The sequence below is a fragment of the Panthera uncia genome, chromosome D1 (assembly GCF_023721935.1).
Source record: "Panthera uncia isolate 11264 chromosome D1, Puncia_PCG_1.0, whole genome shotgun sequence".
NCBI lineage: Eukaryota > Metazoa > Chordata > Mammalia > Carnivora > Felidae > Panthera > Panthera uncia.
In genome coordinates, this window is record NC_064808.1 from 30,686,848 (window position 1) to 30,714,488 (window position 27,641).

The 27,641-nt window shown below is 35.1% G+C and overlaps 1 protein-coding gene and 1 non-coding gene across 6 annotated transcripts in view; one reads left to right on the top strand and one right to left on the bottom strand.

Moving 5' to 3' along the window:
* METTL15 (methyltransferase like 15) overlaps window positions 1-27,641 on the bottom strand; it is a 251,238-nt gene that overhangs the window by 35,414 nt on the left and 188,183 nt on the right. For 2 of the 5 annotated variants that reach the window (XM_049648922.1, XM_049648923.1), the window contains one exon: window positions 21,539-26,923. The exons of 1 other annotated variant lie outside the window; for it this stretch is intronic. In XM_049648922.1, the coding sequence (XP_049504879.1) occupies window positions 26,478-26,923 (446 nt within the window). In that variant the 3' untranslated portion in view covers window positions 21,539-26,477. Of the gene's footprint in view, window positions 1-1,185; window positions 1,777-21,538; window positions 26,924-27,641 lie in introns of those variants that run through there. 2 more of the 5 variants (XR_007461628.1, XM_049648937.1) reach the window with 2 other exon arrangements.
* On the top strand, window positions 18,357-18,463 carry LOC125917475 (U6 spliceosomal RNA). The gene has a single exon (XR_007456203.1). It is a non-coding gene; the product is annotated as a U6 spliceosomal RNA (small nuclear RNA).

Genomic DNA, 27,641 nt, shown 5'->3' on the forward strand with positions numbered 1-27,641 from the left:
ACTTTCATATACAAAGGGCTCAGGTTATTCATTCAACAAGCATTTATTGAGTGTCTACTGCAAGTCAGACACTATTAGCTATCTTGGGCTCTGCAGTAAATAATATTGACAAGGTTTTTCAAAGAGCGTGGAATCCAGTGGAAGGAGACAGAAAACAACAAAGTAAATACACACATAAGCAAAATAATTACAGATTGTAAAAAGTGTTATGAGAGAGACATATAAGCATGGTTATGAGATACCAAAAATCCACAGAGGCAACTTTAGATAGAAGGCAGGGAAAGACCTCACTAAGACGGTGACATCTGAGCTGGGTCCTGAAAGGTGAGAAGGAGCAAAGAGCTGTAAGTATAAAATTATAAGTAGAGAGAAGATTACATGCAAAGGCCTTGAGGTGGGAAACAGCTTGGTGTTTTTGAGGAAGAGAAAGGCAGTTAGTGTGCTAGGAGGGTAGTGAGTGAAGGAAAAAGGTATTATGAGATAAAGTTTTGAAGGTAGGGAGAATCTAAATCATGGTGGCAGTAGGTGCTGGAGGCCACACTGTATATATATACACATATATAATATATAATATATATAAGCAAATATATATATTTGTTTGATCTTTCCACAAACCAGTTAAGGATTAATACCTTTTCTACCAATAAAATTTAACCAACTGAATGGTGGCTTTCCTCCAAAGACAAGGAAGCCTAGCCTTGGAGAGCTACTATTAACCTACAAAATAGTTCCAAATTGCTGCATAAATAAAATTCTTCAAATATAATTTTTGTTTCCAGGCCTTTGTATTGATGGGGCCTAGAAAATTAAAAAATCTATTTAAAAATAAGAATTTTTCAAATTTCAAGAGAGACAACTTTAAAACAGTGAATGAGGGATGAAATTATATGAATACTTCCATCCAAAGTTGATAACGGAAAACAGGTTTGGGGATAGGCAGACAAAGACCTCTCAACTACTTCTGTATAAATGATTGTAAAATCTGTGTTCAACCCCAAGATCACACCCAATTCCTATTCATGCCTCCTACTCTCTTCCATTGTGGTTCCTAATACCTTTAGTTGGCAGCATATGTTGACATACAATATACATGAAGGGGTTAAAAGTTAGAAGTTCAATACTGATTTTAAAATAAGTTTTGTCAAATAGAAAAAAATGCACCCAATTATAGTGCCACTCACTGATTTTCCTTAAGCTCTATGTCTCTGTGTGAGTAGCAATGTTTACTGCCCTGACCTTTCTTATTTTGTTTGTTGGATAAGCTATCTAAGGAAGATGGAGTTTAATCAGTTTTATTTTTTATTTCCACTGCTGCCCTCAAACCATTCTACAAGATTTTTCTTCTCTGTCCTCTTAGGCCAATTTGTTAACTTTTTTGGCCACTTCTGGATATTAATAAAACTGTTATTTTCAAATATTAAAATCAATCTAAAACAACATCTATCCTCAAATTTAGGTTCCTCTCTTTTCTAGTTTGGCATTGCACAATAAATCTACAGATTAGAGTGGGAAAGGGGATAGCCATTTCTTTGCTACTCTGATATCCCATTCTCCATATTCTCACCTCACCCCATTATGTTCCTGTGAGAGCACCAAAGTGAGAGAGCCATGTAGGCTGGTTCATTGGTCAGCCATTTTTACCTAAACATTCTGTCCTCCCAGCAGAAAGGTCAGACAGCATTTCTCACCTGTGCTGTGAAGAAGTACAGGCTGGGTCTGGCGACATCTCTAAGAGTTCAGATTCTCAAGCTCAATTTGCAAAGAAAGGAAGTAGACCTAATGTAGAGAGAATAATAAATTACATCACAAAAATTACATTATCTATACCATATACACTGACTCTCAATTTTCATCTACAGAGCCATTTTCATTCTTACAACCATGAAATCCTTTTGAGGGAAATCAAAGCCGAGAGAATAAGTGACTAGCTTCATGGCTCCAGGTGAAATGAACCTTCCAGCAGAGCTTATAAAACTTAGTCCCTCTCAAGTTTTGGCTTAAGAGATTTCTTAATCGTTAGCCATCTTCATTGAAGACCTCTAAGTCCTGCCTATGATGATTTTGCTTAGTTATAAATTTCCTGTTATGCCTAACTGAAACATGATATGTGACTGGGTAATACTGCTCTGTCATATTAAACTGCCTTAAGTTTATACTTAATGATATTCAAATGCAAGGACACACACTGTCATACTATGGCTTAGCAACCTGTGTAGACTGATGAAGACTATATACTCCCTTACACCTGGACTGTAGGCCATGGTTTATGAAATGCTCTCTCACACACACATATCATCACACTGACTTGCTAGTAAGGCAGATACTCTCATAGAGAAGTGGGGCAAAGGACTTGAAATGTTCATGTTGCTTATTTATTTGTGTTGATGAATGATTGTTTCTGAATTCATACTTTAAGTAGTCTGCTTCAAATTCCATTAGGTTTAACAAGTAAGAGAGATTTCTTCTGCTACTGCCACACTGTCTGTAAGGAGAAATTAATGGAGCTCATTGCATTTTCCAGGTTGGCTAAACTTCTCAAATTCAGGTAGGATATGGAGAGTGGGTAATCTTTGTAAATAAGAGTTGCTTGGTTACCAATGGCCTATTTTAATAGTTAGGGTAGGGAATGTATATAAGGAGGTTTATAATTCCTACGTCTCAAAATTTAAGTTAAAAATTTTAATTGTGATTTATTTTCTTAAGTAGAGCAAAGCTCCTTAGGGACAGTGCCCAGGCAGTGAATGAATACCTGTTGATTGTTTGACAACATCACTTTGTGTTCTATATTTATACTTTTATCAGTGTGCTAACTGAAGTACAAAAGGAATTCCCCAACTTGGGTCAGATGCTGAACAATAAAAAGATATAAAGGCAAAAACATGTAGAGCAAAAGGAGTGATCACCATTTAGAAAGACCAGGCTTTTCTCCAAAAATCTTCAAACCAAGTAATTTTCTTTCTAGATGGATTTTACCATGAAAGGGGCAATTGTTCCAGCAAACTTGGGTTGATTCAGTGTTTAATAGGCTTAAATTGTAGATTATGGGTGGCCCTTTTATTTTTTTAATGCCAGCTGTAATTCTATAATAAAACTACTTTTATTTATTAAAAACCACATACAAATTGTTAAATAGGAAATCTACCCTCTTTGCTCTTCCCTTGTTTTTCTCATTTCTTTCCAGTGCCTCTGAAATGGTCAATTTGCACATCTGTATATTTGTGAATTTTGGCCATAATCCATAAATTAGAAACAATAATTTGTGTGGGGAATAAGTTTAGGAATTCCCTGAGCCTGCACTGATGGGTTAACAAGGCATAAAGAATTAGAAAGCCATAGGATGTTCACGTCCAAGTTTGGGTAAACGAGGTTAGGTAAATAGGTATAGAGAGGGTGGGGCAAAGGCCCCAGTATAGATAAGGCAGGGCAAATGCCCCAATATAGAACAAAGGTATACAAGGTAAATAAGGTTAGGTATTCAGGGCAGAAACACCCCTCCCCCCCTTTAGTAGTATAGCAGAAAGCTGCTTCCACAGGAAGGAAGGACCAAATTAGGTGAACAGGTTAATAGGGTTATATACCTCTGCGGGGCAAAGTTGCCCAAAGCGGAGCTAATTAACAAAAGAAAGGTGCCTTGGGGCGCCTGGGTGGCTCAGTCGGTTGAGCGCCGACTTCGGCTCAGGTCGGCTCAGGTCACGATCTCGCGGTCCGTGAGTTCGAGCCCCGCATCGGGCCCCTGTGCTGACAGCTCAGAGCCCGGAGCCTGTTTCAATTCTGTGTCTCCCTCTCTCTGACCCTCCCCCATTCATGCTCTGTCTCTCTCTGTCTCAAAAATAAATAAACGTTAAAAAAAAAAATTAAAAAAAAAAAAAAAAAAAAGAAAGTTGCCTTTTTGACCCTGAGGTAGCATGCTCTGTCTTTCTTGTCCCCCTAGACCAGTTTAGGTAAACACAGGTGGTGCCTCACGTCTGCTGTAAACAAACTTCCACCAGGAGTCAGGATTTTGTTTTGTATTAACCCAAACCCTTAACATCATATACCTTCAAAAACCCCTTTCCCTCACGCCCATGAGTTAATATTGTTTCATTGCCTCTTTGTGCACTTCCATCACCATGTTTGTAAGCCTTCTGATCCTAATAAAAACGGAGCAAGTACCCTTAATCAGGGCTCTTGTCTTCTCCTGGACATTAGGAGAAGAAAAGTCTATCATATTTTTAATCCTGCGTCCCGCTTTCTTGCTGGACAAGAAAGAACTCCAGACCCAGAGTATATGACAAATTTGTGGCCATATTTGTAAACAATTCCTTGGACCAGGTTATGATGATCATCTCTATTTTGAATGCAGGCATTGCTCCTTATTTGTCTTTAGCTCCTGGAGCACACAGTAGGTATATAGTAAATGCTTGGAAAAATGAGTACATATGAAGGGAGTAGAGAGGGAAGGTTAGAGCTTGTATCCATTAGCCTAATATTGGTGGCTATCTTCAGTGTAGCAGAGAAACATTTCTAAGGGCAAGAGAAAAACTCTGCAAGATGTCCATGAAACAAACCATTGTGGCTACAACACCTTCTGTGCTATCCCCTCCCTACTCCCTTTATAATCTTTATCATTTATATTTTATTTTTTTTCATCAACACTTTACTTAAAAATATTTACAAAGAAGCAAAACCAATCCTGATATAAATCACAAAACTCAATGCCTACAGGGGATGGAAATTGACTGGGATCTTCTAGGGAGATGTAAGTATTCTACATCTCAATGTGATTATATATATATATATATATATATATATATATATATATGTTAAAGCATTGAAATATATGCCTAAGAACTGTGCTGATTAAAGTATGTAACTTTTTCCTCAATTAAAAATATATTTAAACAAAAGAAATAGACCGGGTAACTTAAATACATTCACAATTAAAACAAAAATTGTGTTATTAACTTCTAGATAGATACTATTCCTTATAGAAGGCTCTACGCCTAAAGCTGCTCCCTTTTTAAAAGAGAAAAAAAGTATAAAAAACACTAGCAGCTATATCTCTCCCTCTCCCCTTCCCCTTTGTTTCTTTCCTTTTTTCAAAAAAAAATATTTATTAACATTTTTCTTTCTGTTGTTCAAATGCCATGAGTTGAGTCTGACAAGGAAGGCTGCGGGCCTATGCAGAAGAAGCCAAACATAGCATGGGGCAGGTGTATTTGCAAAGAGGGTGGTGGCCCAGCAGTATCAGAAAATTGGCTACCTCCAGGGAGATTGAGCAAATAAATAAATACATCAAGAACAATAAGAGTCAGGCTTCTCACTATTGGATAAAAAGCTACAAATACAGAAAAAGATAAAGCTAGAATAAATGCAGCTGCCATTGGGTTGGAATTGGATGTACCAGAGTGAGCTAAGTTTCCATTACAGATAAAGAAATAAATATAGATATAAACATGTGGTTAGTTCCTAGCTATCTGCTGGAAAGGCTTGGGAGCAGTGGCATCTTAGTAGTAACAAATACCTCATGCTCTTGGTGTCAAATGCTAAATGAACCAGGGCTCTTTGAAGAAATGACTAAATCCAGGGCTGGGGCTGGAAAAGAACACGATGAACCTGAATCATCTTTGGTAACAGAAAGTAAGGAAATGCTCAAAGAAGGATAGGGGCATGTCAAAAGAACACAGAAGTAAACTTGAGGGGGCTCTAACTGGCCAAATAAAGGACAATTGGAGCCTTTAAAGAATGATATAACAAACTGTAACTCATTGATTTAACTAGTACTCCACTGATATAAATAAATGAATGACTAAATAGATGGATAGAAGAGAAAGTTCCTCCATAGAGTGGAAAGCCTTCAATGAAATGTAGAAGGAATAATGGTTTTTAGAAAATTACCATTTGGCAAAAGGCATAGTAATAATTAGCCCAGGCAAGAAATTTCAGTGGATACTAAAACAGGTAGGTGAAAATGAGACACGGAATGAAAATTTTACATGGTTTCAAAGAATACTCTTACAAAGTACTTGTTAGTTACAGATGGAACAAAAAGTAGATAAACCTGGTCTTGATAAAGTGGTCAAAATGAACAACACTAGTAATGGAACAAATAGCCATAATGTGCAACTGATAAAATATAATGAAGAGACTACAGTGAGACAGTCTGGCCAAAAATACACAACGGGTATAATAATGGTTATATATCCAATAATGAAGAAACACTGGATGAATCTATACTGCAAGACATTCTAAAAAAAACAACCGGCCTGTCTTCAAAAGTGCCAAGATCATGCAAGCTAAGTCAAGTATGGATGCAAGAGGACGACACTCTCTGAATTCTGTTTATAGATGTCAGGGAAGGCTGATCAAAGGAGATGACTCACAAGTGGTCTTGTAAACATTGCCGTATAAACTAGAGAGGAAGTCATTTTAGGCAAGGGGATAGCATTTTCAAATTGCAGGGTCCTGGGTACTTGTAGTGAGCTGGGTATATCTGGAGCCTAGAGATGGTAGAAGCAGCCAGGGTAATGAGGTGAGGCCAAATTATAAAGGGCCATTTTCTTTGCTTTCTTTTGCAGAGTATTATATACATATACAGTTTGAGAAACTGAAAAAAATAATCTGAGTTAATGTATTAGTCCAGGTCTTCTGAGAAACAGGTGCGAAGACAGGATTAAATGTGCAAGTTTATTAAGAGAAATGCCTGCATGAAAGGGAACTGGGAGGAAGCCGAAGTCTGGGAGAGTCATTTGGCTGTGACATACATCTGATGCTGAGTGAAGGAAAGGTAAGGAAAGTTGGTGGGAAGGTTCAGTAAAACCATTTATGAGTCCTTGAGCCAAAGCATTCCCCTGTTTCCCAGGAACAAGACTGCATTACTATCCTACCTCACTCAGTTACTGGTGAGAAGCAGCCCACAGTAGGCACAGCCTCAGTGCAAACACAGGGAGAAACTTCATAGTGCAGCAGCTTGGATCCTTAGTCAATTAGGCTCCCTCTTGTAGAAGAAAGCAATATACATTCTCATGTACAAAACTCAAAAACATTTGATGATTATGAAAGGATTTAATTGACAGAAGAGGTGAAGGATATTCCAGGGAGAGGTGTGAAAAACCTTCAACTCAAGCATTTAGTACTTCACCTTTGTTGTTTTTAAATTATCAGTTGGCTTTTATTTACAAAGGAATCAGGCACTTTTGAGCCATGAGCCATGAGCACACTTATCAATCTGCAGTTAATAAACATGGACATCTAATCCTGGAGAGCCTACCAACTTGCTTTGGCTTCTTAATGTAGTTAAAATTTCTGTTTTTATTTGGTCCATCTGTGGAGGAGGCTAACTTAAATATCACATAACTGTCTTTTTCTGGAATTACTTTGATCCATCATGGTAACACAAGTTGTTTTACACTGAACAGAAGCTGTTTAGTAATTACATATGTGTTTCACTAATAAAATAGGGAAATACATTTTATTTATACTTAGTAGAAAAGCACATTTTTCCCCCTTAAACACTAGGTTCATGTGGTAGAGAAAAGCTGGTAAAAAGGAATAGCAAAAGGGATCCTCAGTTTTGTGAAGGTTGGGAACAATTGAAATTACTGATCTTGTTGAGGTCCTATTGAGTCTGAAAAGAGTATGAATTCATAACACAATTTCAAGTTGTTTTAGTCTATTCTTAATTGCAAATTTTCTAAACCCTATTAAAGAAAGGAAATGGTCTTTCTAGACTCATTTTATCAGGTCTGGAGTCCCCTCATTCTTTATCAAGGGCCTGAAAAGTTCTCCAAATTGCATAAGTAACAACTATAAAATATGACTCACTGCATTTTTTTCACTGAGTAATGCAATTAACACTGCAATACTGTAGCCACTATTTTGAAAAAAATCTTATTAACATTTATTAACTGCTAGCAGAGAGATTTTTTTTAACCCTAAGAAAAGATTCAAGATGTCCATTATAGCTTTTAACAAACTTAACAATGTGCCCTTTCCTCAAAGTATGATTTGTCTGTTCCAAATGATGCCATTTAAAAACACAACGAATATTTTATCAGGTAAAAAAAAAAATGGTGGCTAGAATAGTTTGGAGGATTTTTTTTTAATTTAATGGCAAAAAATTATTCCAAAAATGAAATGCATACAAGAAATAGCTTAACTGGGGAATCATGCTGAAGATGTGTCTGTAAAACAGCTACATATATATGTATATGTATACTCTAGCTTATATATGAGCTATAATTTTAACATTTGGTCTTCAAGATTATTCAGTTAAATGTCCTATAGTACCTGAATAAGATAGCAATATTTTTTTTATTTTTTTTTTATTTTTTATTTTTTAATATATGAAATTTACTGTCAAATTGGTTTCCATACAACACCCAGTGCTCATCCCAAAAGGTGCCCTCCTCAATACCCATCACCCACCCTGCCCTCCCTCCCACCCCCCATCAACCCTCAATTTGTTCTCAGTTTTTAACAGTCTCTTATGCTTTGGCTCTCTCCCACTCTAACCTCTTTTTTTTTTTTTCCTTCCCCTCCCCCATGGGTTTCTGTTATGTTTCTCAGGATCCACATAAGAGTGAAACCATATGGTATCTGTCTTTCTCTGTATGGCTTATTTCACTTAGCATCACACTCTCCAGTTCCATCCATGTTGCTACAAAAGGCCATATTTCATTTTTTCTCATTGCCACGTAGTATTCCATTGTGTATATAAACCACAATTTCTTTATCCATTCATCAGTTGATGGACATTTAGGCTCTTTCCATAATTTGGCTATTGTTGAGAGTGCCGCTATAAACATTGGGGTACAGGTGCCCCTATGCATCAGTACTCCTGTATCCCTTGGATAAATTCCTAGCAGTGCTATTGCTGGGTCATAGGGTAGGTCTATTTTTAATTTTCTGAGGAACCTCCACACTGCTTTCCAGAGCGGCTGCACCAATTTGCATTCCCACCAACAGTGCAAGAGGGTTCCCGTTTCTCCACATCCTCGCCAGCATCTATAGTCTCCTGATTTCTTCATTTTGGCCACTCTGACTGGCGTGAGGTGATATCTGAGTGTGGTTTTGATTTGTATTTCCCTGATAAGGAGCGACGTTGAACATCTTTTCATGTGCCTGTTGGCCATCCGGATGTCTTCTTTAGAGAAGTGTCTATTCATGTCTTCTGCCCATTTCTTCACTGGGTTATTTGTTTTTCGGGTGTGGAGTTTGATGAGCTCTTTATAGATTTTGGATACTAGCCCTTTGTCCGATGTGTCATTTGCAAATATCTTTTCCCATTCCGTTGGTTGCCTTTTAGTTTTGTTGGTTGTTTCCTTTGCTGTGCAGAAGCTTTTTATCTTCATAAGGTCCCAGTAATTCACTTTTGCTTTTAATTCCCTTGCCTTTGGGGATGTGCCGAGTAAGAGATTGCTATGGCTGAGGTCAGAGAGGTCTTTTCCTGCTTTCTCCTCTAAGGTTTTGATGGTTTCCTGTCTCACATTCAGGTCCTTTATCCATTTTGAGTTTATTTTTGTGAATGGTGTGAGAAAGTGGTCTAGTTTCAACCTTCTGCATGTTGCTGTCCAGTTCTCCCAGCACCATTTGTTAAAGAGACTGTCTTTTTTCCATTGGATGTTCTTTCCTGCTTTGTCAAAGATGAGTTGGCCATACGTTTGTGGGTCTAGTTCTGGGGTTTCTATTCTATTCCATTGGTCTATGTGTCTGTTTTTATGCCAATACCATGCTGACTTGATGATGACAGCTTTGTAGTAGAGGCTAAAGTCTGGGATTGTGATGCCTCCTGCTTTGGTCTTCTTCTTCAAAATTACTTTGGCTATTCGGGGCCTTTTGTGGTTCCATATGAATTTTAGGATTGCTTGTTCTAGTTTCGAGAAGAATGCTGGTGCAATTTTGATTGGGATTGCATTGAATGTGTAGATAGCTTTGGGTAGTATTGACATTTTGACAATATTTATTCTTCCAATCCATGAGCAGGGAATGTCTTTCCATTTCTTTATATCTTCTTCAATTACCTGCATAAGCTTTCTATAGTTTTCAGCATACAGATCTTTTACATCTTTGGTTAGATTTATTCCTAGGTATTTTATGAAGATAGCAATATTTTATGAGCGATGAAGAGGTTGAGGAAGGAAGATTCCCACTCCCTCTTTTTTTTTTTTTTTTAAATAATGATTTGCTTTAAATATCTTTCTCTATAACCATCATTCCTGGCTTAATATATGCTGTGGTTGTTTCCTGGCCAGGAATGCATCAATTTACCTACAGTATAAACTCGTCTTTTAATGCTGATCAACCCTGGTGTAGTCAGCCTGAAGCAATTTTTAGAGAGGTTGCTAGTATGAATTAGTTTGATTTTGGATGTGGCTACAAAGATCTGTTTTGGTTATTTTATTTTTAAAGCTGTTTTGGAAGTCGTACCAAATGCATTGGCCCTTTAGAGAACAGGATTGACAAGATGCAGCTTCCTCCTGATCAGGGCCACTGCACAACATGGTTTCAGGGGGCATGACTTGCATCTCTTCCCACGTGAGATGCAGTACAATAGAAGAAAATAAACTGTTCGTTTCTTCGCAGATAGTTATGGGAGAAAGTATTCTTAAAAAGGTAAAAAACTGATCACTGCTATAACAAAGCCGGGTATACAGAAAGATTGACATTTATTCTGGGCTTAATACCTTCCTGTCCAGTATGAAAGCCACTACACACTCGTAGCTACTGAGTTATTGAAATGTAGCTAGTCCAAACTGAGATGTGCTCTAAGTGTAAAATACATACCAGATTTCAAAGACTTAGTACAAAAGAAGGAATATAAGATATCTTGTTACTTTTGTATATTGATTACATGTTGGAATATATTGGATGCATTCATTTAAATAGATTATGTTATTAAAATTGATTTGAACTGTTTCATTTTACTTTTCTCAATGTGACTTCTCAAAATTAAAAATTACAGTGTGGCTTGATTTGGTGGCTTGCATTGTATTTCCATTAGACAGCACTCATCTGGAATATTTGATCTACTCAGGTTTTTGGAAATAATTTTATCTCTTCTATTCATTGTGCCCAGTCAAAACTGTTACAGGAGCTCAGATTAGCCTTGGGACACTGCCCAAGTGGGTGATACCAAGATTGGGATCCTGGAAAACAACATATGGAGCTTGAAGTATCTAGGACTGAAGGGACCAGGTGAACCTGAATGGTAGAAATTGTCAGCCTTGATCCTTAGATGTTTCACAGGGTCAGATTTGGAAATGCGATGAACTGAGATGTTTTTCTAGTGCTAGAGTTACTGGACTTGAGCCCATCATAGACATGAGGGCTTTATAACCACTCAATATTACACAAAATTAGTCTGTGTGTACCTGTTTATTTAAAGAGACTCTGGGGTGCCTGGGTGGCTCAGTCAGTTAAGTGTTAAGCATACGACTTGAGCTCAGATCATGATCTCACGGTTTGGGAGTTTGAACCCCACACAGGGCTCTGTGCTGACATCTCAGAGCCTGGAGCCTGCTTCACATTCTGTCTCCCTCTCTCTCTGCCCCTCTCCCACTTGTACTCTCTCTCTCTCAAAAATAAATAAACATTAAAAATAAATAAAAATAAAGAGGCTGTAATTTTAAGAAGATTCTCATAGGAGGCCATGGCTTCAAAAATATTAAGGATCCTAATTGTACTTTTCAACAGAATTATTTATTTTTGCATTAAGTTGTATGAATTCTTTATATATTTTGTATATTAATGCCTTACCAGGTGTATCATTTGCAAATATCTTTTCCCATTCAGTAGGCTACCTTTTCATTTTGTTAACGATTTCTTTAACTGTGCAAAAGTTTTTTATTTTGGTGTAATCCCAATAGTTTATTTTTGCTTTTGTTCCCCTTACCTGAGGACATATATATAGAACAATGTTGTTAAGGCCAATGTCAAAGAGATTACTTATGTTCTCGTCTAGGAGTTTCATGTCTCACATTTAGGTCTTATTCCATGTTGAGTTTATTTTTTATGCATGGTATAAGACAGTGGTCTGGTTTTTCCTGTCTTATAATTCTTTGTTATAGATTAATTGACCATAAAAGCATGGATTTATTTTGGCTTTCTATTCTGTTCCATTGATCTGTGTGTCTATTTTTGTGCCAGTACCATACTGTTTTGATTATAGTAGCTTTGTACTTTAGTTTGATATCTAAGATTGTGACACTTCCACTTTGTTCTTCTTTCTTAAGATTGCAGGATCTTTTGGGGTTCCATAAATATTTTAGGATTACTTGTCCTAGTTGTGTGAAAAATACTATTGGTAGATTGATAGGGATTGCACTGAATCTATAGATTGCTTTGGGTACTATGGACATTTTAACAATATTGGTTCTTCCAATCCATGGTCATGGAATTTCTTTACATTTGCTTGTATTGTCTTCATTTTCGTTCATCAATGTTTTATAGTTTTCATGATATAGGTACAAGTCTTTCACCTCCTTGGTTAAGTTTATTCTTAGATATTCTGAATAGACATTTTCCCAAGGAAGACATACAGATGGCTACCAGCCACATGAAAAGATGTTCAACATCACTCATCATCAGGGAAATACAAATCAAAACCACAATTAAATATCACTGTCAGAATGGCTAGAATAACACACACACGCGCGTGTGTTGGCAAGGATGTGGAGAATAAGGAACACTTGTGCACTATTGGTGGGAATGTAAATTGGTGCAGCCACTGTGAAAACCAGTTTGAAGGTTTCTTAAAAAATTAAAAATAGATTACCATATGACCCAGTAATCCACTACTGGGTATGTATCCAAAGAAAATGAAAACACTAATTCAAAAAAGATATATGCATTCCTATGTTTACTGCAGCATTATTTACAATAGCCTAGATAAGGAAGTAACTCAATTGTCCATCAATAGATAAAGAAGATGTGGTACATTATACACAATGGAATATCAATCAGCCATAAAAAAGAATGAGATCCTGCCATTTGCAACAACATGGGTGGAACTCAAAGATATGATGATAAGTGAAATAAGCCAGGTGGAGAAGACAAATACCATATAATTTCACTTATATACTGAATCTTAAAAACAAGACAAATGAACAAAAAGCAGAAATAGACTCATATATGCAGAGAACAAACTTGTGGTTGCCAGGGGAGAGGGGGGTGAGGAGATGGACAAAATGGGTAAAAGGGAGTGGGAGGTACAGGATTCCAGTTATGGGATGAATAAGTCATGGGGATGAAAGGTATAGTATAGATAACATAGTCAAGAATATAGTAATAGTGTTGTATGGTGACAGAAGACAGCTATACTTGTGATGAGCATAGCATAGAGTTGTTGAAATCATCCACTATGCTGTACACCTAAAACTCATATGAACTCATATGAAAAACTCAAATGAATGAAACTCTAGAATGAAATGGCTCATTTAGATAGGATACTTCACAATTATTGTAAGGTAGTCATCCATGTCTATGACTAGTAGCCTTCTTAATAATGTGAACATGTGTATACACACATCATGAAAATGAAAGTGCATGGAGCTCAGTGAACAAGAATCACCAGCAATAAGTATAAGATGGGAAGGCTATCAATGGCATTAAAAGGAAAGACACCTGGTGTTGATTATGTCCCAGGACACTACTGATGATTCAGCACAAAATTCCTGTAGCTCTTACACTTAAAGGTTAAGTTATAAATCCAGCTCTGCTTGAAAGAATAAAACATCATTCACTTATTCATTCCTTTGTGTTCTCAATAGTTTAACCTCTATTACAGAATTTAACCCATTATATTCTAACTTCTCATAATTTGCATATCTGTGTCTCAATGTATAATGTGGCTCTTCATGAACAACAGGCACAACTTTTCTTTTCACTCTTTTGCCCTCAGCACCTAACAAGTGGATGCTCAGTAGATGTTGAGTAAAATAAGTTAATGGTTGTTGCCTGACTTCTATACATCTGAGAATAAAAGATGATTTATGAAACAAATACAGCTTTAAAGATTAAAACTTAATGGAGGGCTAAATAAAAGGCTAGAGCTGTGTAGTTTTAGCCAAATCAACGAGATTCAGCATTTGATCTCGTTCAACATCCAAAATTGAGCTAACCTGTAGAAAGACTGCACACAGATTGTGGCTGCGATACACTTTTCCCAGGCCCAAATAGTGCTGATTCATTCACCACAGTTTGTTTGCAAGTGAAGGAAACAAGCTTTTAAGTTAGAGAAATATAAGCAGTCTTAGATCTGGGAGTCATCAGGAAATGTTTGATATTTTAAAGAACTGACTGAAAGTTAAACAGGTTAATGTGACATTTCAAAGGGATTTTGAAATTCAATAGCTTTCTCTAGCAGCTGATGTTTATTCTCTGGCTGTAAGGCAAATGTTGAATTTCTTCAAAGGAACAATGATAGATTCTAGGATAGCTAGATAGGTTCAACGTTCACTATAGGTTTTGCTTTTTGTCTTCTCTGTGACCCCTCCCCATCATGAAAAATATATATGTATGTACACAACAGGAAATGGGAAAACCATCTGGCTGACTTTAAAACATGGTTTTATTCTTCATCATCAAAGGGTTTCTGTGTGAAAATAAATTTATGGATAAAGAAGCAGATATGGTGCCATTAAAAAGAGAAAAGCAGAATCATAAAGAATATATGTAAATTTGGAAAGAGGACATAGTCATTTTTTCCCTTACCATACCAGCACTGTGCAGGAATGTAAGATGTTATCACTTAAATGAAAGTTCCATGGGTTGGACAGTCTCTTTCAGATGGACATATTCAAATTTAGTTAGAAAGACTAATGACAAAGCCATGTGATATCTAGTTAGGTAAGTTTGAGGAACTTATTTTATTGCTTAGAACCTGGATATGTATTGTACAATTGTGCATGTAAAATAATTTCGTAAGTGTTCATTAATATGAAGATCACATTAAGTGATTCAGTAAATTAGGAAAGCTAAAGAACACATTTTAAGGAATTATTAAACATTCATGTAAAATAATTCTTAAGCATCATCTATTCCAAACCTATACTGGTGTAATCGTAAATAACAGAAATTCAACCTGAAGTGATTGTCTTTAAAAAAAAAAAAAGTGATAGGAGGAAGGAAGGAATATAGTGGCTTATAGAGTCCAAGAATGAGCTACACAGCAAAATCATGGAAAAGGCATGGATACAGATGGGTTTCCAGAAAAACTGAGATCTGGAGTGAGAATGCTCCCAGGAGTAGCTCTCCAACTTCTATCTCTTTATTGTCTCTGCAAGTCACACTCTTTTTTTACACGGTGGGATGTGTACTCCTAAGAGTTCTTCAGTTTTACATCTTTCAGATATGGAGGAGGGATCAAGAGATTTCTTTTTTCACATTAAATCAAACAATTTTAAGAAAATAATGCATTATTGGTCTAGATTAGGTCAATCACTTGTAGTCAGGATTAATCTAGTTTGCATCAGAATCCTCCCCTGGACCAATCAATTATTGTGACAAGAGTGGAGCAAGAGATTTGGGGAGGGGAAGCCGTCATGGAATAATGGAATAACACAACAGATTGCAAAGAAGTCATGTAGATGAGAGTCAGCTCTAGAAGAGGTGGAGGGTACAATGGAATGTCTCATACAAATTCTGTCGTTTTACAGGTAAGCAAGCAAAGAGATGAATTGGTTTGTTGTAGCTTATATGACAAACTAGCAAAATAGCCAGAACTCAATAAATGAAAATAAAAAGATAAATGTTGATTGCTTTGGCCATAAACTGATAAAGTGTTGTATATACATATTTATGTTTAATACAATCACCTTATAAAATAGGTATTAACATCCTCATTTTTCAGATGAGAAAACTGAGGTCCAATGATTAAGTAAATTTTCTAAGGCTACACTGCTACTTGGTGTCTCAGCCCAGATTTATACAAAGGTCTGTCAGATTCCAAAACCTGTGCTCTTTAAAAATAATAATACTGACGATGAGATTGTTTTTATAAAGCATGTAAGTGCTCATTATAAATAGTTACACTGTGCTATGTTTAACACAGAATGAATAAACACCCCACATTCCTCCACCTAGAATTTAACATCATTAACAAAGAATATCTTCAATATATCACTAAGAAGAGTAAATAGATCAGCAATGTTTTTTTGTGTGCGTGTTTGTTTTGTTTTTGCAAAAGGGACCCATCATGTATCTTATTTTTAAAATAAAAACAGAACATTTAATTTTACTTGAATTTAACTGGAAAGAAATTAGAGAGTGAAGAACTGCTGAATCTCTATTTTTTTTTAACTATAAAAAACCCTTGTTTTTTGGGGCGCCTGGGTGGCTCAGTCGGTTAAGCGTCCGACTTCGGCTCAGGTCATGATCTCGTGGTCCGTGAGTTCAAGCCCCGCGTCGGGCTCTGTGCTGACCGCTCAGAGCCTGGAGCCTGTTTCAGATTCTGTGTCTCCCTCTCTCTCTGACCCTCCCCCGTTCATGCTCTGTCTCTCTCTGTCTCAAAAATAAATAAACGTTAAAAAAAAAGAATTTTAAAAAAACCCTTGTTTTTTTACAGAAACAAGTTACAATTATGTAATGTACAAAATATGTAATGTACAAAAATGTACAAATTAATGTACAAAAAGGTTGGAATATTTTTAAGAAACTATGTTTCAAATTTTCACAGTATTGAGTCCTTGCTCTAAAAATAAGGAAATTGGTGCACTATACTTCCCTGTATCTTGACCTCTTAACCTTATAATTTTGGTGAGTTCTGTTAATTTTCAAGACTTATGCTTGTATTCTGTTCTGTAGCCATAATTCCCACAGTTATTTACTCTTAGTTCTGTATTACATGGATTCCGAGCTTATCATGGTACCCTTTACCAACCTTCTCCCTTACTGGTTTTTTGTTTTTGTTTTTCTTATCTTGGTTTGCTTTATTTCATCATCAATAGTTACCTTTCCCTAAGAATAGTTCATGTGAGCCATATTCCTAGAGAATGCCTGTTGCCTTTGATTTTGATTTCTAGTACGTTTTAGATGCTGTTTCTAGAAAGTTTTGAGCCTTCTTGAATTTGTAGCTTGGTGTATTTCATTAGCTTTGGAACATTCTCAGCCATTTTCTCTTCTTCCTCTTTTCTCAATATTCCAATCACACATGAATTATACCTCTTATTGTAACTGCTAAGTTACTCATATTTTTGTGTTCCTTATCTTTTGTCTCTCCATGCATTATTCTGAATATTTCCCTTTGAAATATCTTCCAGTTCATGATTTATCTTTAGCTGGGTACAATTTGCTCTTTAATTAATCCACTAAGTTCTTAAGTTTGAATACTACATCTTTCAGTTGTATATTTTCAGTTGCTTTATTCTCTATAGTTTTTAGTTCTATTTCCTTGAACATATTTATAGCATTTGTCTACATACCCTATGAGTATTTTTAAATTATCTATATTCTTCTCCTTCTTTTAAAAATTGTCTTGTCTCTTCATGACTGGTTATTTTCCTGATTCAGTAATAGACAATAAATACGAAACATAACAGAAATTGTGTGCAAGAATTCTGCACCCTGCCCTCCCCACCCCCAAAGAGTATTTAAAATTGCTTTGGTCAAACAGGTAGGGACTCTAGCATCTAGGATCAGTTTAGTCCAATTTCAAGGACTAAGATGATTTGAAACTGAGTTTCAGTTCTTTCAAGGTCCAATTGACTTCCAGTTCACCTGTACTCCATAAAAGATTGTCAAAAGTTGGGTTTTCTTTCTCACTTGCCTTCTCTGGAATTAATTGGCAATTGGCAGTTACAAATGCTAGGGTTTCCTTCTTCCAGATATTCTTCACTGCCTTATTAGCTTTTTATGTTTTCAAATAGACATTAAAAAAAAAACACATTGTTTTTCTAGATTTTCTAATTGTTCTTACTGGGATGTTTGGTCCAAGTTATTGTCTGCCATTACCAAAGCTGAAGTCCTGATTAGTATATACTTTAATTTGATGTCAATTTTAGCATCCAGGAAGACTCCATTCTCTGTTTCTTCCACTGCTTGTTATCTTGGCAACATACCCATCTTTCATCTGCTTCACAGATGATTATGGAGTGATTTCATAGCAGTGCCTTCACTAAATGTAGTTCTTCACTTGGTATACCTACACCATGAGAACAAATCACATGAGACATGGTCTGGCTAGATTGGACAAAGGAAGAAAATCTGGTGAAGGAATTAGAGTGTGAGAGAAATAAAACTACAGAAGGGGTGATTTTGGAGAATGCAACGGAGAACAGGTTTTTATGGAAGGATAGACCAATATTATCAAACACTGGAGAGATAACGTACCACAAGAAGAAGATTAGGCTATTGGGTCTTGTAATTAAGAGGTGACCATTGTGCTTACTCTAGCAGCTCATTCACTAAAATTCAAATGACACCAACAAGAGTACCATGGCCCCTGTGCAAGAATGACAGGCACGTTTGTGAAATGTTCCATTAAAAAATTAAGGTCACCATTAATCATTAAGAGAACAGTTTCTATAGATAGTGTACTAGATTGGATAAATAAAAGACAGGAGAGGAGTTGGAGGTAGTGTAGACTTTAAGAAGTCAAGTTATGAAAGAAAACAGAATGATGGGTGTGGTATTTTGGTAAGGAAGACAGAGTCAAGGAGAGATTTTAGTCCTTGTTTGCTTTTCACCTAGGCACTTTTGAGTATGTTTGGCAGCAGAGAACAGATTAAAGCCTGGAGGGACAAGCAAAATTAATTGAACTAAATCCCAGAGAAAATAAAAAGAAAAGGAGCGAGGCTAATCTCTCCACTGAGATATAGGAGTACAAAATAGAGATAAAGGACAAGATTTCTAAATACTGAGATGAAGATAAAGAGGTGGGAATTACATGGATTCAGTTCTGTAGTATCTATTTCTATGGTGTTGTAAAAAAGGTCATCAACTCATTCTAAGTGTAAATAGTTCTCTTACCTTTCACTGACTATTTTCCCTTTAATATCTGCAACACACATATTTAGTCCTTCTCATTGGCTTTGGAGCCCTTTGGTATCCTTTCATTGCCTTTAGTGTGAAGAAGTAGGAAACTTTTTTAATACTCCCAAAGCAATCTTTTCTTACTTCACAAAGTACTCATTTCCTTTACCTCCCTCAAAATGTATTCTGAAAAATCTTAATATAAGGACCATGTAGGTTGGCTACTTACTGATATGTAAGTGTAGGAGGACAAATACTTTCTCCAACCTAAATGAATGTCAAATAACCTTAGCAACTAGTTCTTTTTTTCTTATTTTGTTTTCTTATAAATGGAAACTCCACATGAAAAATGACTGTGTTTTATAGGCCCTGTCAATGTGTTGCAAACATTGGGGGCATTACATAAATAATAAATGGGGATAAAGCTTCCAAATAATAAAACTGACTATAACCCAGTCAATTGCTGCTAGTAATGTAGATACTGAACTTAAAATTACAAAGAATAAAGCACACACATCCTTAATCATGATGTCCAGAAATGTGAGTTACATTTTGGTAATTATAACTTTCAGTTAATTCATAAATATTTATTGAGTGTTTTCTATTTGACTCATAGCAACTGATGAGAAAGTACCAATATTATCCTCATCTTAAGGTGAAATAAATGAGGATTCAGGAGATTAAAGAGCATGCCCAAGTTTGTATATTCAGCTAATATATGCAGACCTTGAATTCAAACTTGTTTTTCTGAATCCAAAGCCAATAGTGTTACTTACAATGCTATACAGCTTCCTCCCCAGTCTAGCACTTATAATTATGAGTTGGATGATAATATTTTTCCTTGTGAGAGAATAAGAAATTAGAATATTTGATTGTTTATTGTAACAAATTCTAACCCTGTGCAAGGCAGACAAGTATATTGCCCAAAGTATAAGGATGGATTTTAATGGATAGATGCAATTATTCAAGAATGAGAAATGGAAAATGTCCTGTCATTTGATTTCACCTTTGTTTTTTAGTGCCTGGGCAATGATATATTTAATAAGGCATGTACTAAGGGGCACCTGGGTTGCTCAGTCAGTTAAGCGTCAGACTTCAGCTCAGGTCATGATCTCATGGTTCGTGAGTTCAAGCCCCATGTCGGGCTCTGTGCTGACAGCTCAGAGCCTGGAGCCTGCTTCTGATTCTGTGTCTCCCTCTTTCTCTGTCCCTCCTCTGCTCACACTCTGTCTCTCAAAAATAAATAAACATCGAAAAAAATTTTAATAGGACATATGCTAATGTAGAAAACTTGTTCAATATTTAAGGTAAAGAACTGTTTAAGGATATGTGACATTACCAAAGAGGCAAACTTCTACTGTGCATATCAGAGTATTAAATTTTATTCTTTATTTTATTGTCCAACAATTTTGGTAGAATATATAAGAAAAGAATGAGGTGGACAAAAGTCTACGAAGAATTTTTAAGGTCCATCTAAATAACCGGCATTATGACTATCACCACTACATCTTAAGTAATTAATTCTATTGAACTTTTTAATGCTTTGGGAAATCTATGCTGTAACTAGACTTATAAAAAATAATTTATATATATTTAAACTTTCTCTTAGTATTCCCACAGATCATGCTGTGTGTTACCAAACATTAGCTGGAAATAGTAGCTATAAACAGATGAAATTTGAGAAAATAATATAAAAATAGTTATGCTTGTTATACAATCCAGCCTCTTTAGAATATGATGCTGATTTTTATAAATCATGCTTCATTCAACATCGAACATATGGCATTGTGGTTCTGAGAAAAATATATCTCTGATTAAGATTTCTATCACTAAATTTATATTTATGAAGCACTTCACAAAATTCCCTTCTATTCTTTATTGCTTACCGCTTTCTATTAAAGAATGTTACTTACACACACACACACACACACACACACACACACAAATCTACTAGATTAAGGCAACAATCACAAAAACTCAGTAGAAAAGTAGCTTAATTAAAATTATACAATTTTGACCATAAGCAATTTTTAGTTAATTTTTAGCCATTACAGAAATCCTAACATGTAGGGCTTAGTTTGTGAGAGTACATGCTAATATTGTCTAATATTTCTTTATCTACAGTAAATATGAAACATAATGCCACCACAGTTGGTATAAGAAATTCACATACCAATGTGAACAGAAACGGGAAAGGGAAAGAGCTTAAAAACAAGACTAAGTCAAAAGCTTCCATGTTTAATGTTATCCTCTTGCTCTATAAGTAAAGCAAATTCCTTTAGGCCAGGGTCTGAGAGGGAGCTGTCTTGTCATCTGTTAGAGTAAAGTAAATGTTCTATACACATTTGAAAATGGCCCTAAATAAATCTAAAATTAAAAGTTTTGAAAGAATAAAATAAAAAAGAATATCTGATAAGGGACTAATATCTAAAATATAAATATATAAAATATATTTAGATATCTAAAATATCTAAAATATCTAAAATATAAAGAACTTACACAATTTAACACCAAAACAAGCAATCCAATTAAGAAGGGGGCAGAGGACCTGAATACACATTTTCCAAAGAAGATACATGGATGGCCAATAGACACAAGAAAAAATGCTCCACATCACTAATCATTAGGGAAATGCAAATCAAAATCACCATGAGCTATCACCTTATACCTGTCAGAATGTCTAGTATCAAAAAGACAAGAAATAACTGTTGGTAAGGATGTGGAGAAAAAAAAAACAACCCATGAACAGCTGGTGGGAATGTAAATTGGTATAAACACTATGGTAAATAGTATGGAGTTTCTTCAAAAAATTAAAATAGAAATGCCACACAACCCAGTAATTCCACGACTGGGTATTTACCCCCTCAAAATGAAAAGACTAACTCAAGATGATATATATGCACACCTATGTTTATAGCAGCATTATTCACAATAGCCAAGTTATGGAAGCAACCAAAGTGTCCATCAATACATAAATGGATAAAGAAGATATGATATATACATACAATGGAATATTACTCAGCCATGAATAAGTGAAATGTTGCCATTTCTGAAAATATGGTTGGAATTAGAGGGTATTATTCTAAGTGAAATAAGCCAAATACAAATAACATATAATTTTGCTTTTATGTGGAATCCAAAAACCAACCAAAGAACAACCAAAGCAACAACAAATGCAGAAACAGAATCATAAATACAGACAACAAATTAGGTGACTTCCAGAGGGTAGGCAATTAAGGTAAAGGGAATTAAGAGGTACAGACTTAAAGTTATAAAATAAGTAAATCACAGGAATGAAAAGTATAGTGTAGGAAATATAGTCCATAATATTACAATAGTGTTGTAAGGTGACAGATAGTAACTATACTTACTGTGGTGAGCAAGCATAATGTATAGAATTGCTGAATCACTATGTGGTAAACCTGAAATTAATATAACATTTATGTTAACTACACTTCAATTAAAAAAAATAAAAGAAATATCACCTTAAATTTATTAATTTAATGGATAATACAGTGTAAAATAAAACTATAAAAGAGAAGTGAGAATTGTTTTGATTTCTTCCTAAATAGCTTAAAAAATTATTTATTTAAGTAATCTCTGCTGCACCCAATGTGAGGCTCAAACTCACAACCCCAAGATCAACAATCAAGAGCCGCATGCTCTTCCAAATGAGCCAGCAGGGTGCCCCCAAATAGTCAGCTTTTAATACATACTATGTAAGAAATATACATATACATTTTAACAGAATAAAAGTGCTGATACAGATTTTTATTTGTACATTTATATGTACATTGAATTTTCCATTAAGAATTATCTCTTACTTTTTGAATGAGAGATTTAAAATGAAATTAAAATTGCTTTTGTTTAGAAGTCTGCAGTGTAGATGCATCATTATTTCTGCTTATTTAAAAACAAAAATCAGAAAAAAGAATTTTATAAACCTCTGAACATTTATTACTTTGCATAGACTAAAGAAAATATGATTTTCAAATGCTCACAAGTGAATTTTAAGAGATATAAAAAACCTACTTAGGCGTATTGGATTCTCTCATGAACTATTGGTTGTAACATAATAAATACTTCAATAAAAATGACTTTAAGCACAAATCATGTATCATATATTACATGAAATAGAAAGGATGTCTCTCAAATGATTCATGTCTCTCAAATGACCCTAGAAACTCCAAAGAGAAGATTATATAATAACTAATATACAGTACTTAAAACAAAATGAATATACAAAATAGAGATATCAACTAAAAATTGTGTGCTGTTATTAAATTTAATTTCTTAATAAGCAACGAACTAAAACCTCTTAAGAACTGATGTACTACACAGTGGTATTGATGCTATATTAAAATGATTAGTAGAAAGCAGTCAAGAAGAGATTCAGAAACGTAAGACACTTGTTTTATATTCATTATATTTGATTAGAAAAGAAATACACATTCATTTTTAAGACCAGTGTTTATTTTCTGTATGTACTGTTTGAATTTCACAAAAACATTTTCCAGCATAAACTCATTCATGTATTTTATTATACATCCTACAGCAAAGACTAAGAACCAGGCAAGAATGATTGTGGCAAACAGCCTAGATACAGAAAATAACATATATTTTTACACTACAACATTTGAAACTAATTTGGTATTTATCGAAGAAAGGATTTCTATTCAAGATTTTTTTCTATCACGGTATTAGCTTCCCAGGGCTGCTGTAACAAATTACCACACATTAGGTGGCTCTGAACAACAGAAACATATTGTCTCGTGGTTCTGGAGTCTGAAGGTCTGAAATAAAGGTGTCAGCAAAATTGTTGGCTCCCACTTCAGACTGAGGGAGAATCCCGTCCATGCTTCTCTTAGGTACTAATGGTTGCCAGCAATCCTTGGTGTCCTTTGGCTTGTAGATGTATCATTCTGATCTCTGCTTTTATCTTCATGTGACATTCTTCCCTCTCTGTCTTTCTTCTCTTCTTAGAAGGATACCATACATATTGGATTAAGGGCCTGCTCTGCTCCAGTATGACCTCACCTTAAGTACTTACATCTGTAGTGACCACAGTGCCAAATAAGGTCATATTCTGATGTTCTGAGAAGGACATGAATTTTGGAGCGGAAACACTATTCAATCCAGTGCAGTTACTTTCCATTCAATGTTAAAGAAAAAATTCCCATACTATACAGGATCCAAAAATGATGAATAAGTGAATCATTGTTATATATGAGTGTGATCTCCTATTTTCCAATCAGATACTCATACAGGTATTCACCTTTTGGAATTTTCTCATTCACAAATATGACTTACATGCAAAACATTTTTTTTTCAGAAAAGATTAGCAGATTAACTTGGGTGCATTCATTTCTTTCTAAATTGAGGACACTGCTCCCTAGAATATTTTCTAATTCTGCATAACTAGAAATTACTTTCACTGCAGACTTGCTCAGACTTGAATACAGCCTATACAGTAAAAGTTGTGGGGCACATGGGTGAGCTAATCAGTTAAGCATCCAACTCTTGATCTTGGCTCAGGTCATGATCTCACAGTTCGTGAGTTCAAGTCCTGCATCGGGCTTTGTGCTGATGGCACAGAGCCTTCTTGGAAATCTGTCTTTCCTTCTCTCTGCTCCTATCCCACTGTGCTCTCTCTCTCTCTCAAAATAAATAAATAAAATTTAAAAAATAAAGTAAAAGTGGCGCACAAGCTTGAGAACTAAAGTTAAATATCACAGAGGTAGATAAAGTAAATCTAAGGAGAATTAAAGTATTTAATTCTTATCTTTTGCCCATAGTTATGTTAATATTTTATTCACTTGTACTCACCAATTCAGAATGTCATCATAGTGGAGAGAATGAATTTTCCCTGTATTTGAATAGTTTACTAAGCATATTAGTAGTATAAATATGATATCAGGAACTACTTAAGAAAGCAATCATTTATATACACCTTTATTCAACATGCCAACGTACCCTTTGACTATATCTCTCATTCATCCTTCAAGTCATAATTCAAGCATCACCTTGTCAGGCCTGGTTTCCTTCAGTAAATGAAATCCCTACTAGATGTTCGTATCCCTGTATTGCTTCTTTGTAGCTTTTACCACTGTGTTAATTTTACATTGACTTTTGTGATTATTTAACTACCATCACTCTTCTCCACTAGACTCTAAACTCTACAGGCCAGATACTGTGACATATTTTACTCACCTTTATTTCTCTGCCTAGTTCAGTGCTTGCTGAATAATTAAAAAAAAAAAATAGAAATGTTTATTTATATATAAAAAGTTTATACGTGAATTATGAATCAATGTCATTAAGAATCCTCTACCAAGTGAACGTCTCCTGAAAAAACATTTTACTATTACAGTACTGTTGGGTAAATAAAAACATTAAAGGGCACATTCATTTTAAACTTTTTTTTTTTTTTAATGTCTATTCATTCTTGAGAGAGAGGGACAGAGTGTGAGAGGGGGAAGGGCAGAGAAAGAGGGAGACACAGAACCTGAAGCAGGCTCCAGGCTCCGAGCCGTCAGCATAGCGCCCGCTTCCAGGCTCGAAATCACAAAACATGAGATCATGACCTGAGCTGAAGTCAAGACACTTAACCAAATGAGCCACCCAGGCAAAGGGCACATTCATTTTAATATCTTTAATCTGCCCTATATTTTATTGCAATAGACTTGGTTGAATTATTTTGAATAGCTCAATTAAAAAATGCCAGATTCAAATGATGACAGATTTTATTATTTGTCAAAGACATTCTGGGATATTATTAAAATATAATTGACTTTAAATATTAGTTTTATGAAACATTCTCTATGAGGGCTATTGAACAATTTTGCATTTTTACTTTATAATATATAAAAATATAGTACATATCATATTGCAAAATTGCTTTAAAACAATGAACTCTGTAATTTCAAAAGTGACATTTCTCAGTATGATGCATTTTAAAAATAATACTTGAAAATTTAAAATTTACATAATACCTGTATTTGAGAAGACTATGGTACTTACTAATTAATTACTCCTAAATAGAAATGAAAATTTCTTTGATTATCTTTACTTACTTATTATTTATTACTTGACCCATAGAAAGTTTGTTGCAAATCTGAATATCTAAATTCAGAACTCAGAAAATACAGATACAATTATAATCTCTATCTTCCGACAGTTTGAGTGTTCATACTTAAATAAATACACATAGTATTCTTCTTTTTAAAAATTTTCCATGATTAGGGAAAGGACTACATTTCAAAAGTCAAATATAATGCTCAGATAGAGACATTTTTCCAGTTTTGGGATGCTGCTTCTCCTTGAGTTGAACCTTCTGTGTCATGCTAGTATTTCTGAGATTTTCTTTCTAAGACAAAAAATGGTAAATACCCTAAATTTCCACACATATATAGTACATGTTTCTCTATAGATCCCATACTTCCTTCTATTAAGTTATTCAGGAATATCCAATAAAAGAAGAGAAACTCTGAGGGAAAACTTGAAGGACCACATGATGAAAACTTTCTTTATCATAATTTGATGGCTGCTCTAAGCTTGGCTGAGCGTGCTCTGGGGTTATCCTGTACATCCTGATCTTCTGGAGTAAGTACTTTCTTGTGTATCAATTCCCACATTAAAGGGGCTCTGCTTATAGAGTCTCCTTCCTTGTTTTCATAACTTGAACCTAATTGTGATGCTTGTATCACCTTCTGTCTGGCACTTAGGTTAAACCTTTCTGTCATGCTTATCCCAAGCAAGAATCGTTTGACAATGCGATCCTCTAGTGAATGGAAGGAGAGGGCAACAAGGCGACCACCAGGTCTCAGAAACTTCTGAGCTGTCTTCAATCCTATGTAAAGTTCATTGAGCTCATTATTTACAAATATTCGAAAAGCTTGGAAAGTCTTGGTAGCAATATGGGTAGATCGTTGTAGCAAGTCTTTTCGTGCAAAAATAGCAGATGGAGGAAATGCACCTATAAAAAAATTTAGTAAAAACAGGAAAAAAGGAGAGGAAAAATTAATATTTTCCACTCTAAGTCTACGTTGTATTGTGTGTGCATATATTTAAGGAACTAAGTTTCTTTAGAAAATTGTGGCATTTCAGCCATACTTTCCCATTTTATTTCCAACCATTCAACCAAGATTCAAACTATTGTGTCAGAAACAGATTTCATAACTCATAAGAGTAACTGGTGTCAAACACGGAGCAGATAAAGAGGTAGCCAAATTTTTGAAAAAATAATGATTAAAAAAACTTCCCAACTTAGGTGAAAGACATTAACTCACTGATACAAGAAGTTCAGTGAACCCCAAATATAATGAACAAAAGAAAACTGCATCTAGGCACATCATAATCACACTATTACAAGCTAATCAGAAAAATCTTGAATACAACGAAGAAATACATTACATAAAGAAGAGCAAAAATATGATTAACAGTTATTTTCTCATTAGAACAACTGAAGCTATAAAGTACTAGAATAACATTCAAATTGTTAAGGAAAAATATCTGTCTTCCAAGAAGGCTATCTAAAACTATTCTTCAGAATTAAAGTTCAAAGACATTTTTAAATGAATAAAAAAATGAGAGGATCCACTGCTAATATGTCTGTATTCAAGAAATGCAAAAGGAAATACTTCCATGTTGAAGTAAAATGACACCAGATGATAATTTGCATATACAGAAAAAAA